Raw genomic sequence first — 18,341 nt, 5'->3', positions numbered from 1 at the left:
ATCATTTCTATATTGTATTAAAAATACTAGGGACGATAGCGTCTACAAATTATTTAAATTTTAAAAGTAGTAATTAAAAAGTAAAATTAAAAAAATGTATATACATATAATTATAGATAAAATAAATTTTAATTATTGATATAAAAATATAGATTAAATATGGTTTTAGTATAAACGTATTTTGGATTTAATCTCTTTTTTAAAGTTAAAGTATATTTTAATCATTTTTCTTAAAAAAATTTTGATTTTAGTCTTTAAATACTATCATCTGACACAAATATGAGTTCAAATAATGACCGAACATCAATCAGTAGCAATGAGTTCAAACACTATACACCAATTACTATGGATACTAATGGTAGCAAATGGTCACTCAAACCATGAAAAAGGTACACTTTGTCCATGTAGAGCCATAAACATCAAACTTCATGCGTTTACATCTTCAAGGATAATGGATCAATCAGACCACTTGAAGTTTGCTTATTAGTATACTTGAACAGACTTACCAACAGGGGGAAAAACTCACATTTATTACCATGCAATCTAAATTGAACAAATATTCCAACAAAGACTCCCATGCGTAATGACCAAGGTGGACTTCAAATAAAATAAGACAGTGATTTTTCCAAAGAACCTGAGCTTGAGATAAAAATGCAGTACAAAATGTGTTCCATTTTTAATAAAAAAAAAAAAACAAAGGGGAGTAGTAAATTGTTGAAATATTAGACCTGGATGACATAGGAGCAATATTTGTGCTCCTCCAATTGGATGAAGTTGTTGCTCTGCTTTTACAACATGCTCTAAACAAAAGATATGCATATCATTGTGAGCATCTTGGCAACAATTCAAGGTGGGATGGGGCACAATCCTAGTATTTCTAAATGCCACCCTGAAATATTGTCATGATCTTCTGACTTAACAGAGTAGTCAAAAGGAATCATAATTTGCTCAAGTCTACGAAGAAAGAAAGAATGTTCAGTGATGAATAAGCAGAGCGACGGGAGAGGGAGAGGGAGAGGGAGAGGGAGAGAGAGGGAGAGAGAGGGAGAGAGAGAGAAATGTTTTATCTTTCTGAGTGAAGCATTGGAGCTCGTACCCCCATGCAAGGACATATTCAGCTCGTACCAACGTTATCTATATCAACTGGTTTTTAACGGTGTTAGTTTTAGAGAACTAAAATCAAAGTTTCATTAAGAAGGAAGACTAAAATGTACCTTACTTTAAAATAGGGGCTAAAACCAAAATCACTTGATAGTACAGCGACTAAAACCATGTTTAACCCAAAATATATTAGATGTAATATTATGTAAATAATTTTTTTTTTATTATGAATAATTATTTAAATTTGAAAAGTAGTTACTAAATGTTAAAAAAGTAAATAAATCTTTTATAATAAATAATTATTTGAATTAAAAAAAAAGTAATTACAAAGACTGAAAAATAATATTTTTATTGTTTAAAAATAACAATTAAGAGGATAAAATTGAAAAAAAGAAGAGATGTTAGTTATATTAGTTACATATTAAATTAACTAAAAATCATAAAAGAATTTATATATAAAAGTGAATAATTTTGATAAAAACAACTTGAATTATTTAATTGTTAAGTATTATAAATATTATAAAAGTTACATTGTGAATAAATTATAAATTGTTACAAATCTAAATATTTTTTTATGTTATTTTATTAGCATATATTAGTAACTTTTATTTAGTTTAGTGTAACAAACATTCATCATATGATAATATGTGTAAGAGTCTAGAAAATAACTTATTAAATGTGATGGGAGGTTCTAAATTATGTTTATTGTAATATTAAAAGTTCGAACGTATAAATAGAATTTTAATTAATGAGTTCATTAGGTAGAAGAATATTATCACTCTAAAACTTTCTCTTAGGACTCTTTACCATATCTTTAAGTCTTCTTATCTCTTGTTTATGTGTTTGAAGATCACGGAGTGCCTATGTGATCACTAAGGCGAGGTCTTCAAGTATATTCTATTAGTTCTTGAAAAAGAATAGTCTAGTTTATGCTCGTTTCTTTATTTTATGTGTTTTCTAATGCATGTGAGTATCGTTCTGTCACATGTATCATTTGAATCTTCTATAAGACTCTGCTGATCAATGATACTAACAATATGATGTACTGATCATGATTCTATGATTTGTAGGAGTAGATAGTTCTCTGAACGGTTGGAATGATTTTAGGTTATAGCAGGTAATTACCTAATTATAAATTTGTTGATGTGTTATTAATCTAAATTATATGTTTGGTTTGGTTTGAATTAGCCATTTTGGTATGTGGAATTGTTGTTGTGATTGCTGCATAATATATGCTTGTTTTTATTGGAATTGATGTTAAATTGGAGAATTGAGAATCTGATCATTGGAGCAAAATTGGTATTCAATGTGGGGTTCTTGTATAATATGTGTTTGTTTTGATTAAAATTGATGTTGAATTGGAGAATTGAAAATCTAATCATTTTAGCGAATTGGTATTAAATCTGACACTTAAATCTATTTTTAAACCCTTCACTAAGTTAAGAATACTAATTTAGTCATTCGAATAGATCTTCAGTTCCAAAAACTTAGTGTTGAAGTTTCCATTTTTGATGTGGCATTGAGCGCAACTTTTTATTTTATAGTCGTCAAAAAGTACTTTTCATGTTATTTTAAGGGAACACTAACACAAAAAAGTTTTTTAATATTATTATTTTAGGCTTTTGATATCTGTTAAAGGTCCAATGTTATAGCCGGGGGCATCAAATTGACATTTGTTTTCTCTTAACAAACGTCGTTACATTATAACTAATGTAAATTAACGTTTGTTAACAAACGTCAAATTGTGCGTTTTTTTTGTTTTGTTTTTCTTTTGATATTTTTCTCCACTAAAATCATGGAAAATCAATATACAATACAAGAATACACTACAAAAATTTCTAAAGTTTTAGAAGTAGTATGGATATCTAAAATAAAAGTGTAAGGTATAGAAAAAAAAAATTCCTTAAATTATGAATTTTTGAAAATTTCATAGCATTTAAAAAAAAATCTTAAACAATGTTTAGCATGTTCATCACTCATTTCCAACAACTTTCATTTTTGAAGCATCCCCATTTATGGTATATATCAAGTTATGACAATTTGAAATTTACAAAACTCAAGGTTAATCTTAGATCGCAAAAATGCAATAATTAGGGAACATAATAATGAATAGTGAATGAAAAAACCAACTTTAATGAGAAATATAATCGGAGAGAAAGAAAGTTCATGTCCAAACAAACACATAATTGATAGATAAAGTGAAATAGGTTGAAGAATTTGCTCCTATGAGTTTAGCATCGTTGTTGCACTTTGGTGGAAGGTTTCGTATGAAGAGAAAGATGTTTTTGAAATTTTAAAAGGAAAATTGACGTCAAACCTAATCATAGCAGACTTCAATTTAGTTTTTAACATTAGTCCTAAAGTCAACATACCTTTGGACATTATTTAATGTCTGTTGATCCTAGGAACAACATTAAAAACCAAATTAAGGTCTATTGTGAATAAATTTGACTTTAATTTAGGCAAAATATTTAAAAAAATATTACTATGTCGAATTTTATTACTTACAAAGTGAATATAATGATGTTATAATATTTTTTGTACTAGTGGAAGTTTGAAAGAGATGAATTTATAGGGAGAGAAACTTGTATGAAATGAGAAGGAGGAAGGTTAGATGAAGGGATTAGTGAATCTAGATGGAAAAATGTCACTATATAAACTCACGTCTAACAAAAACTTAGACTCAATTAGATTTTGTTAGTTTCAGAATCTATTCATAGAAATGTTCAGAGTTTTAAGTACAACATAATTTTTTATTAGATTGTTCTAACCTCAAAATAGAAATATAAAAGATCCCAAACAAAGTGCAATAATATGGAATTTGCAAATGTGATTAGATAGCCTCTACCAAACGATTATGCAATCTGAGAGATAGAAGAAATGATTTCCTTTTAAGGATGCATTTTTATACAAACTTGACTGTTCACTATTCACCTGCAATCTTTATTACTACTATAAATAATATTGTCGCCTATTGTATCCGTTAGGCTATGTGAAATTTTTTCCTAGATTAACTGGTTAAACCATTTAAAAGATTCAAAGAATAACTCATGTATAAAATATTTGTTTAGGCTTGTCTCGTTGGAACACATTGTTTCCAAAAGAAATTCCTTCAAAATCTTCATTTTCAGTTTAAACAGCACCGGGCCATTTCTCATTCTCATTCTCATTGATCTTATCTGAAAATAGTCATTTCTTCCTGCACCTTCCCTTTTTCTGCACCTCCATATAATTCAAATTCTGAATTATTTTTCATTAAAGTTATACTAAAAGATAAAAAATTACTCCTCCATCTCTTTTTTAAATAAATTAGGATAATTCAAAAAATATTTTCATATTCAAAAATATGTTTTGTGAAATTATATTCAAAGGATACATTTTCGAATGTGCATTTTATAACTCATTTAAAATTTTGTAATATCTTTCAAATTATATATATATATATATATATATATATATATATATATATATATATATATATATATATATATATTCAGAATTAGATTAAAATAAGATTCAACTTGTGCCCACCACCAACATAGGTGCAGCGCTGAAAGAGGTGAAGGAACTGGACACTTACGAGATATAAGAAAAGAAAATAGAGATAAAAATGTCATTTCATCAATTAATAAAAACTATGAAAAGTATAGAAAGAAAAAAGGAAGATGCGGGAAGAATCATCCTTTAATAAGAACAAGACAAGCCCCACTAAAACATGTTATTTATTAATTAATAAAAAATATTAATTAATATTTTTTTTAGAATAATAAAAAGAAAATGCCAAAGTGTTTTTTTAATCAAGTTATGAGGATATTATATTATATATATATATATATATATATATATAATATAAAGAGATAATGATAATTTGATAACATAGTTTGATAACATTTTGACACAAGCTACGTGTCAACATGGCCTACATGGAAAACAAATCAAAAAAAGAAAAATGAGGTGCAAAGAAAATTGGAGGAGGTTTCAAGTGGCTGGGTTCATTTTCTCATTTGAAAGAATATGAGGCAACCTTAGAGAGAGAACCTGAATCTTAGAGAGAGCGTTGCTTTCTTCCATCCACCCATTTTCGTGTCTCTTCCCAGAAGCTTCGTCGTCCATTGTCCGCTAGAGTGCCGCCTGAGGAAGTATTGTCTGTTTCGGTGACCAGCGCCATTCGAAGCTTTGATTGCAACGACCATTGAAAAAACTGCATTTTCGTCATTCCGTAGTCGTTTGAGCGTTCGTGGTTCTTCCTCCCACCCAACCATTTTCGTGCGTCTTCCCTAGAGCGTCGTGGTACATTCTCCATCGGAATGCCGCCATGGACGTCTACCCACCCACCCATTTTCCTTCCTCCCACCCACCGATAAGCGTTCGTGTTCATTCAAGTGTGGTCGGACTGTCGTAGTTGAAGGCAATGTTGTAGGTGCCACCTTTAGGCGTTTTGGAACCAACGTACTTGAATACCGCCATTGGAGGTGCTTTCTGATAGTTGCCTTTGTTGTTTTCGGTAATGCATTTATTGTGTTTGATTGGTTTAATTTGTTTAAATTTTTTTGGGCATTTATGGGTTCTTATTTTATTTGGGTGTGTTTTGTGGTATGGTTTAGTGTGGCATTAAGTTGTGTACAACATTTAGTGGTTAATGTGATTTTTAGGTGGAAAGTATGAATTTTTTGGATTTGTGGCTGTTGTTGGGTTCTTTATACTATGGTTCTATATTCTATTTGGTTTTTTGAGTTGTTGTTAGGTTAATTTTACATTGTTTTTGTGTTATGTTTAGTTTGACAGTGATGGATTGCACAAAAGAAGAAGATCATAACAATGTAAGTAAATTTCATGTTTTCAAAATTAATTAGTTTGTTTGTAAAATGTTGTTTAATGGTTGTTTATTTTGAAAATAATTTGTAGTTTTGATTGTGGGCGTGGTGCAACACAAAAGCCATAGTCGACATTAATAGTATACTAAGACAAATTGATCGGACACGTATCGGGGAGACTCCATTCAAATGGTGTCTTTATATGAACAAGCTGATTTAGTTATGCACTCCTTTGTTGAAGGAAATGGTGACCTATTGGGTTGGGTGCAATGAATGCTTTGTTTTGAAGCAAAAAATGGTACCTTTTACAGTTGTCGATGTTTGCATGGGTCTAGGGTTGAGTGTAGGTGGTTTAGAGAAAATCCCAATGTGAAGGGAGTGCAAATTCGTGAAAAGATAAATAGGAAGTGGAATGTTGGGGTATCGAGATGCATGGCTTATAGAGCAAAGGCCATTGCTTCAGAGCAAGTTGACGGGTCTTTCAAAGACCAATTTAAAAGGATTTACGATTATGCTAATGAGTTGTTAACTCGTAATCCAGGATCAACAGTAAAGGTAAAGGTTGAAGATGGTGGCAGTGGACCAATATTTAAAAGATTTTATTGTTGTCTAAAGGCCTGCAAGGATAGTTTTGTGTCCTGCAGGCTAATTATTGGACTTGATGGTGCGTTTTTGAAAGGAAGATATGGTGGTAAATTATTAACTGCTGTTGGTAGAGATGCAAATTATCAAATGTTAACTCTAGCTTATGCCGTGGTGGAGGTAGAAAACAAGGATACGTGGAAATGGTTTCTTGAACTTGTTGTTGAAGATCTTGGTGGGGAGGAAGTGAGTTCATCATTTACATTGATGTTGGATCAGCAAAAGGTAATGCACATGTCCATTTCTACATTAATGTTGTTCACATCAAATTTCTAACAACAATCTATGAAACAGGGACTACTGCAAGCTATACAAGAAGTGGTGCCTCGAGTTGATCAANGTTTCTGTGTTAGGCACCTATACGCTAATTTTAGAAAGAANTTCCCTGGAAAACAACTTAAGCNTTTGATGTGGAAGGCAGCATCAACAACTCAACCACAAGCATGGGAATCAGAAATGAGAAATATTAAACAAATAAATGATGAAGCCTATAAATACTTGATGAAAATTCCTCCCAGGTTTGTATCCATACTTGTATTGTTTAATTTTTTTACATAGATATGTGTCTTAAATGTGAATGATGTTGGTAACATGTAGACATTGGTCACGTTCAAGATTTAGCACCATACCTCGATGTGATACGTTGGTCAACAACATGTCTGAGGCTTTCAATAGTGTTTTACTGCATACAAGGACAAAACCAATCATAAGCATGTTGGAGGACATTCGCATATACTTGATGCAGAGATGGGCAACTAACAGGAGTAAAATACAATCATTTTCTGGGGACATTTGTCCTAAAATCAAAACTAGGCTAAACAAGGAGTCTCAGTTAACTAAACACTGGATTCCATGGTAACCTTTACTCAATTTATTGCATGATTTCCAATGTCATCTAATTGTTGTATTAATTATTAATTTCGTTTTTCATAATTTACAGCTGGTCAGGACAAAAGCTTTTTGAAGTGCGCCATGTCTCCCAAGCTGGTGACAAGTTTGTTGTCAATTTAGATGAACATTCGTGTACATGCAGGAAGTGGGCTATCAGTGGTGTACCATGTTGCCACTCTTTGAGTGCTATTAAATTCCTAAATCTACAACCAGAGGAATTCATACCATGCTGCTTTAGGAAGACAACATATGAAGAAACTTACAATCCAATTGTGTATCCAATTAATGGTCAGAACATGTGGGAGATTACCCCATATGTTGATGTGTTGCCTCCATAAAAAAGAATAATGCCTGGGAGACCAAAGAAGAAGAGAAGGTTGGAGCAATGGGAGTTGGTGAAGGACGATAACAGAATGACAAAGGGTGGTATAAAGAAAAGATGTGGAATATGCAAGCAACTGGGCCACAACAGAACTTCTTGCACCCAGTCAACTGAACCAATGATGCCGTCAACAAATGAAGATGAAGCTGCCTTATAAGTCATGTCTAATGTTTTTTTTAAGTAGAGTCTTATTAGTGGAAACTCTTATGAAGTAGAGTCTTATTAAGTGCAAATTGTATTTTGTTAGTGGAAACTCTTATGAAGTGCTTAACTTCCTTTTGGACAGATGTATTTTGTTTGCCACCTTTCAATGATTAATGTTGATGATTCTATGCATATTGCTGAATCTGGAAAAGAGCATTCCAATTGTGCATATTACTGATTCTATGCAATTTTACAAATTCTGATGTAGATTTCTAGCCAATTTTGCTGCATAATTGGCAACTCCACATATCATTTGGAGTTTTACTGAATTTTTGTGCATTGTAACTGTTGCTGCAAGTGTATTTAACCATTTGAAACTTGTATCAGATGTTGTTTTGGCCAATCCTCATTAAATCTGCCAAATCATAGTTTAACTTGCCACTTTTGGTTGAAACTTGGAACTCAACTAGTCATATTTTGCTATGGCACTTTTCTTTGCTGATTGAGTGCTTGCACACATCTATTATGATCATATAAACTTGATTTAGCTATCATTTGATCATTTAAACCACTGCCACTCATTATGCTGCCAATTATTAGAGTGCAATTTTAACATTTCTGCAAGTGTATTTGGTCATTTGCAACATGTATGCACTGTTCATTTGCAAAATAGCCATTCAAACCATGACTTTTTCATCACATTTTTGTGGTAAAAGTGCAGAATTTTTATATTGCTTGCTTGCTATGATTGTTGCATCACATTTAATCAAAATTTGGTAGCAAAAGCTTGGTTCAAGTGCTTAAAACATAAGTCCACGACTCAAATTAACAAAAGATTGAATTGCAAGAAGCTGTGTGAACCAATGCCAAACAAAAAAAATTTAAAAATCTGATGCACATTTGACAGTAACTCTCTTAGGCAATTCATCAAACACTTTTGCCTATTTCAAGTTTGGTTTCGAATTGGCTATAGTTGCACCTCATATATGTTTTTTGTGTTTTAAATTCATCCTATAGCCTCTCCTAAGTTCATTTTGCGTGCCACCTCTCATTGCAAGTCTTTAATTTCTTGTTTTACATTGTTTGGAAATTCTGCACACAACTTGTTTGCTGAAATGTCACAGTGCAGTCTGGTTTAGCACACTAAAATCTGGTGCAGTGAACATTTTTAGCTAACTGTTTTGTGGCTGTTTGCTTGGCTGTTTCAGAAATTAAATCATTTCAGAGTTTAAACACACTTCTACATGAATTATCCCATTCTTCAAAACAACTCTCATCTTCATTAAAATGGAATCAAGGTACAACAGAGGTACAACAGATTATCCTAGTCTTGTCATCATTGAAACTAAAACTATGTTCGTTACACATAAAACACCAACCAAAATTATCAACAACTTCATCCACTTTTCAACAGTAAACACACACTTGTCTAACTTAAGTAAAATTTTCCTACAACTATCCAACTCTTCACAGTTCACCATACTCTGCTTCATTCCTTCACTCTTCAAGCACGCCTCCATTTCCTGTTCTGCAACATCACTACACCATTTAAAGAAGTTGCAACTCCCATCTTCACCACCAATCTGTAAACACACAAATGTAAAGGTACTCTCATAAACCACGATTCTTGATAGTTTTAGCTGAAATGAATATACCTTATACTTCGAGCATCCCCAAAATTTCTTCCCACGATTCTTGATAGTTTTAGCAGTTCTCAACACACATCTCNCTCCACANTGGCAAATGGGTGAACAAATATTAGGATTNTCCTTCCGCCACACATTGCAGCTCGACGAACAACAAGAATGGTCCTTCGACATCGTCTTCGAACAACTTCGCCTTCAGCAACAACCTGCACAAAAACAATTTAGGGTGATTAAATCATCTTCGTCAAGCACCAAGCTGCACAACCTCGACAAGCTCCACCAACACCAACCTCGCTTTCGTCAAACACACCTAATCTCCTATTCCAATTTAGGGTTTTAAATCCTTTCTCAGTTCCAGATTTCCCCCAATTTCCACTTTCTTCTGAAAACTTCTACAATTAAAATGCACGTTTTCATTTTCCAGAGTTGAATTAATAAAACGTTGCGTTTTATTACCATGTTTTAAACTTTTGCAATCAAATTTTATTAAAAAATATATTAAAGCCAACTCACCTCAGAACACAATGTCACCTCAGCAAACCCTGGATGCCACACACACCCAATTTTAACATCGTCCATCAAAGTTAAGGGAAGCACTTAATTGATTCAATTTTGCAAAAACAAGGACTAAATTGAGACGTTTTAAAATACTGGGACCTAATTGAGAAAACTCAACATAAACAGGGACAATTTAAACGATTAAACCTATTTAAATCTATCAATTCATCAGGCAACCCTAAGGACAAACATACATCAAATTAAGTAAACTCAATAACTTTGTCCCCAAAATAAAACCCACTAATTTTATCTACCCATTGACCACATAATCAGATAATAAATTCCTACCTATCTTAATACACTCTGGCAAGCATAACAACCAACAAAAAACAGTCTTATCAATGTAACCCTTGTGTTTATAAGTCAATCCTTTGTTCAAAGAACCTATCAACATGGTTTTGCAGAAGTGTTTAAACACTAATTGCATGCAAAGACATACTATTTAAATACATTAAAACACTAAATCTATGCAAATCAAATTCAACCCTACATACCTTCTTCCTCGTATGAGAAGTTTTACTCTGTCCACCAAGTTCCTCCATGACACTACACCAAAACCAAACAAGGATAAACAATGTATCAATAACACCCATAAAACAACAAAACCAATAAATGGTGGAAAAAAGTACAAAAGAAATAAAACATATCGAACAACAACAAAAGAGTTCCCAAAGGAACGCTCAAACGACTGTGGAACAGTCCAACCACACTTGAATGAACACGAACGCTTCTTGGTGGATGGGAGGGAGGAAAATGGGTGGGTGGGTAGACGTCCACAGCGGCACTACGATGGACAACGGACCGCGACACTCGAGGAAAGACGCACAAAAATGGTTGGGTGGGAGGAAGAGGCACACACGCTTTAACGACTACGAAACGACGAAAACGTGTCTCTTTTGGTGGTTGTTGCAATCAAAGTTTCGAATGGCGTCGGTCGTCGAAACGGACAATACTTCCTCAAGCGGCACTCTGGCAGACAATGGACAGCGCCTCAGATTCTTTCAAATGAGAAAATGAACCCAGCCACTTGAAACCTCCTCTCATTTTCTTTCCACGTCATTTTTCTTTTTTTAATTTGTTTTCCATGTGGACCATTCAAATGTGGACTGTGATGTATATCAAAATATTATCGAACTATGTTTTCAATGTATTATTATCATATATATATATATATATATATATATATATATATATATATATTAGTATTATGTACATAAATATACAAGTAAATACATGTGATGTATACTTTGTTTAGCGTAAATGTATTTACACTTCGATTTTTTACACCAATAATTTCAACGAAAGTTTATTTAACCGCAAACAGTCATTACGACTTTGTTTAGGGTTTAAGGTTTAGGATTTTTGAAGGAGATGATTTGGGAGGATGATTTGAATGGATTTGAGTGGATTTGAGGGTAATTTTTTTGTTGTTTTTTTGAGTGGATTTGTGGGTAATTGAGAATGGATTTGGAAGTGAAGTTTGTGAGAATTAGTGTAGGATTTGATTGATGTGATAGATGTAAAAAAAATAGTTTAATTGGTAGAAATTAAAAATTACCAAAATGCTCCTAGGTATTAAAGTAATATAAAATGTTATTTATTAATGTTGTATTTAATTGTAAAAATGTTTATAAAGAGACCAAAACTATAAATAATTATTAAAATTAATTATTAAAAAGTAAAAAATTTATAATGTAGTAAAATGAATTTATTTTTAAATGTAGTATTTTTAAAAACAAGTTAAAAAGTATATTGAAGAATGATTAGTCCATTAAATACTATTAGTTGACTGAGATTCATATCATACTAATAATATAAAGGGTTGTTTAAAATAGTTGTACAAACAAGCAGATACTTAGATACTTAGTTCATATCTCTTTTTATATCTTTTAAAAAACACTAGTAAGAAAAAAAAAAACCCAATGGTATTTTGTTTGCTAGATACTTTATGAAAGTTTAACTATTTTGTTTATATTTATATAGTTAAAATGACATTTTTCTTAGTTTTTCTACATTTTATTAAATGGTGCAACCATTAACATAGAAAAATATTTTGGAATACATACCTAGAATCGTATTGTTTATAATTGTAAGAAATAAATCAGTAATTAAACCTGGTAAACTAGAAAGAAAATAGATGAGAAGAGGTAATTTCAATTCATATAAGATAATTCACACTATACTTTATTGTTATTTATTGTTATTATTAATTAAAACCACTTCACTACTGTTATAACCTTCATCATCATCTTTTAAGTCTAACTCCTCTTTATCTTTGTCATTGAACAAGTCATCCTCTCCAATCTAATCACAACTCTTAATAGTGTGTGAAGCGTGGTCATCACCAAAATTTTTCTCGTGTGTCCTCCAGTCCCCTCTAAAAGCAAAAGGTTTGCCACACTTTCTACACCCAGAAGGCTTGCCACATCTTCGACTCCTGCTGCTGTACACGCTCATGGACCTTTGCATCTCCCTCACGGTTCACAACGCGCCACCAAGCTTGCAAAGCATTACCGTTTGGAGGAAACCATTAATGAAACTTTTACAGGCTTGTGGAACTGAACAGGGGAATCGAATACTCAAATACATGTGAGAGGAATATGAGAGGGAACTGAATAGAGCTGTGGGGAACCGAATATGATCATTCACTACACTTCTTGTCTCCAATGTAACAGAATACAAGAAGATGTAACCGAATACATGCAGAAGTTTATTTCTTTTATCAACTGGAACCGAATAAGAATAGGTGGGAACCAAATACAACCATTCTTGCTTTTTTTTTCTCCTTGTTGGAATATTCCAAGAGGGAACCGAGTAACTATTTCTTCAACTCCTTTTCCAACCTCTGATTTTCATGGTCTTTTTCTTCAAGAGCTCTTCATCTTTGTTTTTAGCCATCAACTTTCATCATTTTCAAATAATCGTAATTTAAATGCGTATTTCCTCAAATTATGGAGGGTAAAAACGAGATTTCAATGTAAATCATCTCAAATCTTCGTGTCTTAGCGGATGACCGCAAAAATGAGAAACTCACAAATCTATCCAAATCATTCCTCTCAAATATGAGCAAACAAACATAATACCTTTCATAAATCAACGCTCTCATAAACCTCTCATAAACCGTATAATCGGTTAAAACGAACACAACATATATGAATTTATTCACAAAGCACCAGATTTATTTATTTTTCTAAAAGTTACTATTAAGTTTTGGAGCTGATCAATAAAAATAACTTTATAGATATGTATACGGTGCTAAAGCAAAGGATGGTTTTCAAACTTTTCTATGATGTTTTTTATTTTTGGAAACCTTATTTTTGAATGTGAGATGATCATATAAGTTAATATGAAACATAAAATGTTCCTACCTCTAGTTTTATAAAGAAGATGGCACTAAAAACAAGACATGTAATCCGTGCTGCTGAATTTGTTGTATTCCATAAATGTCAACCATGACAATGTGGTTAGTCACATGAATTTGATGAGAGGTATACATTTGTGTGTACATAGCGTTGACACAATGTTCACATGAAATTGTTGAGAAACCTCCACTACTGTATGTGTTGCTAATTCTGACCAACACCTATTGCTGTTTCTTTTTTTTGGTTGACAACATTAAAAATGTTCCCAGCCAACACTTTGAACTGGCAAAAACAGTGTTCAGACTACGTTGTTGGTCAATCATCAACATCCATTCCACACGGCCTTAAATTAATTGATTAATTAGCATTGCGCTGCTACGCATTCCCACTACTCCCGTTTTCGCTTTCATCCTTTCCATTTCTGAAGCTCCTATATTCCTGTTTTTTCAAGAAATTATATTTTACCAAGAAAATTAATTATATACTATATATGCTTTGATCTCTTTTTGTGCACGGTGGCTGAGAATAAATAAATTATTTTTAAAATGCCTTACTTTTTTTTTTATTAAAAGTTATTCTAAACACGTTGTCTCCACGGTGAGGAACTCCTCTAAAATATCGGTGCACCGCCACGGCCGTCACTTGAAAATCACATTGGATTAAAACGTCTGATTCTCACATTAATTAACCACAAATATTTTATCAATAATATAAAAAATAAAAACGTCTAATAAAATAAATTAATCGTATTGATAAACGAACGATTTTCAGACAAAATTCAAATGGTTTATTTTGTTTTATTTTTCTAAGAAACCTCTTTTCTTAATTATACCAAATGGAACTAGCAAATTTACTCGAATCAAAGTATGCATCAGTTTCCGTGTACGAAACCACTGTATCATACTTTTCTTCTTAATGTTATGTTAAAATTAGAAGAAATTTTACTTTGAAGATTTCTCAATCAATTTTCATAATTTGATAATAACTTTTTATACCATTCTTGTTTGCCCATGGAAATAAATTTAAAAATTAGGGAAAATATATTGAAAAAATAGGTTATATGTAATAGAATGATGACATCCAATGAACATGTATTTAAGTTTTTTTTTTTTCCTTCAATACAATATTTTAAGTTCTTTTTTCCTTTTGTTACTTTCTTTAACCCAACGTTATCAATCCATTAAGTATTAATTAATTAACACTGAAAACGAATGAATAATATGAAATAAAGAACCTACAACCCCATCTGTAATTGATGAGTTGAGTAAGGTTTGAGCAAATTAAATCTTCTCCTAATCTTTTGCATTCATCAATGAACGTCTGATTTATTAGGATTGTATGAAAAAACGGATACTTTAATAATTCTTCCATTTTAAAAGGAAATAATCTTTATTTATTAATTGGGTGATTCCTCACACAATGTAAAGTACAATTGACAATAGCAGAAAATAGTTTATAAATTAACTATAAATTTCTTTTTATATTATTTCATTGTTGTTATTATTATATATGATAAATGTATTATATTGTAGAATTATTATCACAAAAACCTATATCTATTTCAAATAAATTAACAGTATAATTAGTTTTTTCTTTCATCGTCAATTAAACTTCATACAACATATAAGTTCTGTTTACATCACGATGCAGATAAAAAGGTGACGGATTTTCATGGAATGTTGTCTCTTTTTTCTTTTAGTTTTATCGATATACATGAAAAATGTGTGAAAAAAAAAAGTACTACGTTTTTTTCATCAAGATGAAAATAAATACACCGAGTTAACATAAATATGCGTTATAGATTTTAATAGTATTAAATATATTTATTAATATTTATATTTTAATTATTATAATAATTTTGTATAATTAAGAAATATATTCAAATAATAAATAAAAAAAAATTATCTCACTACTCACTCATTTTTTTCGTTTTTTTATAAGTTTGTCAGCAATTATATACAATTTTTTTTTATTTATTATCACTTTCTTTTTCCCTATTCTTATTCAGCCTCTTATTTTCTATCATCTAACCTTTTAATTTCTACCATGTAATCCAGATAGCAAAGTACATTGTCATAAGTATTCTGGTTGAGCTAAACTTTACTAGTACACCTGAGATCGCATTAATGCTTTATGTGACTCATAAATCTTTTAATTAATCATCCAACCTCTATCAATTTGACAAAGCTTAACCACATTTAAGTTTTGCAAAGGAAATCCACGAGGCTATTGCACATTTGACCCGATGTTTTGGTCCCCTTTTGACAACATGATAAAAATGGTTAAAAACAATCACACATAAAACATTTTTACTGTTTAAATAGTTTAACTTATTTAAAAAGTGATATTCTCTTTGATAAAGTTTGAAAGAACATATTCCAAAAATATATAGGTACTTAAATTTTGTGTTGAATAAGGTTTTATTATTCGGTGGGTAAATTGACCGGATGCAGAGGTACTTAGTCAAACGTGATTAGACAAAGTATGCAATGAAATTGACAGAAAAGCCCCTGAGAAAACTTCTAGGAAGCAGAGAAGCACTTGCGGTTTGTTCCGCAGCAGAACGAAAGCTATCGAGATGATAACTCTCTGTTTCTTAACTGTCATGGAAGCAGGCTTCACCAACTTTCTAACCTCTTTCCTTCAAATGTATCTATATAAACGCTCCAAGAGTCATCGCCTACAACACATTCACATTCTAAAATCTATACCCATTATTTATGAGCCGGGGAATGGAATTCGAAGACTTGCTACCGGTGATCGCCGGTAAACTGGGCGGTGAGGGACTGATTGATGAGCTTTGCAAGGGGTTTCAGGTGCTGATGGACAAGGAGAAGGGGGTGATAACCTTGGAGAGTTTGAGGGAGAACTCTGCTACGATGGGTTTGCAGGATTTTAAAGAGGAAGAGCTTGCGAGCATGATGAGGGAAGGAGATCTGGACGGTGATGGTGCACTCTCTCAGATGGAGTTCTGCGTTTTGATGTTCAGATTGAGTCCACAGTTGATGCAGGACTCTTGGTTTTGGCTCCAAGAGGCTCTGCACCATAACAATAACTCTTCCCTTTGAACTCATTTCTAGTTCTTTCAAAAACGACTTCGTTTTCATAAATGAAATCGGATGGCAGAGATACACCCTCACTCAATAATGTATTACTCCTATTTCATATCATGTTTCTTCAATCATACAATTTCATGTTTATTCTAACACCATTTGATGTGATCTAACTATTATTAAGAGTTATTATACGTTTTGTTACTTTATATTCTCTACGGATATCACCAACAAACCCTAAAAGAAATTAATAACACTTGATGATTAGGGATTAATTAATTACACTTATCTCACAATTCGTAAAAAAAAAAGGCATACCTTGAACGGCGAATACATTTTTCAGTTTCTTTTTTGCTAAGGAAAGTAATAAAGATTCATAATATATGGAGATAAATTGCTGCAACGATTAGATTTATGTATATTAAACTTTGGAAGTAGTTGGCGGCAGTGTTCCCAACAAGGTTTTGCTCTTTTCATGTCTTATTCTTTTTTAATAAAGACTATAATTTCTATGATGAAATTTTCTATGCTTAAACCTTATACTTTTTTAGATGGAAATTCAAGGAAAGGAACGAATCTATAAATTTAAGAGAATTTTGCATATCATATATGATTCCTCGTTTTATGTTTAATTTATTGAAAGCAAAGGGGTAAAAAACTGTTATAGTTATGATTTTGATTTATATATTATGTTACTCTTTTATATTTTACCACATAAATTTTCTTACACTCTTTATTTTCTCTTTCTTCTTTTTTCTCTCCCACTTCACAATAATATTCACAAAGTAGTTTTATTTTATTTAAATACAATACTAAATCTAAGTCCAACCAAATAAATACTTTTATTATTTGGTTTGATGATTTTTTAATTTGTTTAGTTTACTAATATAACGTAATGTTTAATTACTAACTTATCTTAAATTTATTTTCAATAGACTGAATAAAAAATCATTAGTCTTTTTAAAAATTTGATTATCTAATAAAAAATCAATATAATCTATATATTATGAATGAATGTCCAATTCAACCATAAAAATAAGATATTTAAAAAATAAAATAAAATGTTAAATATAATTCATACCTAAAATTAAATTAACCTAAACCAACAATACTAAAATTTAAAACATTTAATTTTAAAAATATAGTTAGTTTACTTTTGATCCACAAAATATTGATAAAAAGATTTCACGAATTTTGAGAGAAAAAATAGTGCATAAATAATTGACCAGCAATAAAAAGTAAACAAATGAATTTGATCTAATTTATTTTTATTACTTTTAATAAATAAATTAAATGAATTAAGTGATTGTGTTGTATAAGTAATATAGCATTGTTAGTCTTTTTTTCTAAAATACTAGTAGAGTTTTTTTTTTATCAAATCAATATTATTTTTATCGCTATTTAACGATTATAACAAATACATTTAAAGGAATGTTACGATCAGACACGTGATGCTTTTATCGGACACTATAAAATATATATTGTTTTTGTCATTGACACGACTTCTGATATGGATGGGCTGCTACTTCATGCACCTCCTTTTATTTCTTCCTGCACCTCCCTAAATTTTAAAATTCCTTTTACCCCTCGGTCAAAGTAAAAATCTTAGCTTACTTTCTCTTTTCCACCTTTCTCTTTCTCCTCCCCTACATCTCCATCCCTCCATTCTTCATTCTCTCTTGATCAATAACTCCATCACCTCCTTCAACTCATAGCTTTTCCTATAAATAGAAAAAGAAGTTATAGAA

General features: G+C 31.3%; 2 protein-coding genes across 3 annotated transcripts; both read left to right on the top strand.

Moving 5' to 3' along the window:
• Window positions 1-5,068: 5,068 nt before the first annotated feature.
• Window positions 5,069-8,127, top strand: LOC106761822. 2 transcript variants are annotated; one of them, XM_022780357.1, is made up of 6 exons: window positions 5,069-5,605; window positions 5,879-5,921; window positions 6,457-6,782; window positions 6,852-7,075; window positions 7,155-7,412; window positions 7,498-8,127. In XM_022780357.1, the coding sequence occupies exons 3-6, from the start codon at window positions 6,648-6,650 to the stop codon at window positions 7,784-7,786; spliced, it is 906 nt and encodes a 301-aa protein (XP_022636078.1). In that variant the 5' UTR covers window positions 5,069-5,605; window positions 5,879-5,921; window positions 6,457-6,647; the 3' UTR covers window positions 7,787-8,127. The 2 variants fall into 2 exon arrangements, with proteins under 2 accessions (XP_022636078.1, XP_014500876.2); XM_014645390.2 differs by having other exon boundaries at window positions 6,007-6,782.
• An 8,145-nt stretch (window positions 8,128-16,272) lies between these two features.
• LOC106760672 (calcium-binding protein PBP1-like) lies at window positions 16,273-16,608 on the top strand. Its single transcript, XM_014644082.1, has one exon. It carries the CDS (start codon window positions 16,273-16,275, stop codon window positions 16,606-16,608), a length of 336 nt encoding a protein of 111 aa, XP_014499568.1.
• The last annotated feature ends 1,733 nt before the right edge of the window (window positions 16,609-18,341 follow it).

This window comes from Vigna radiata, chromosome 5, assembly GCF_000741045.1.
Source record: "Vigna radiata var. radiata cultivar VC1973A chromosome 5, Vradiata_ver6, whole genome shotgun sequence".
In the NCBI taxonomy this organism is placed as follows: Eukaryota; Viridiplantae; Streptophyta; class Magnoliopsida; order Fabales; family Fabaceae; genus Vigna; species Vigna radiata.
This window is presented reverse-complemented; position numbering and strand designations above follow the sequence as displayed.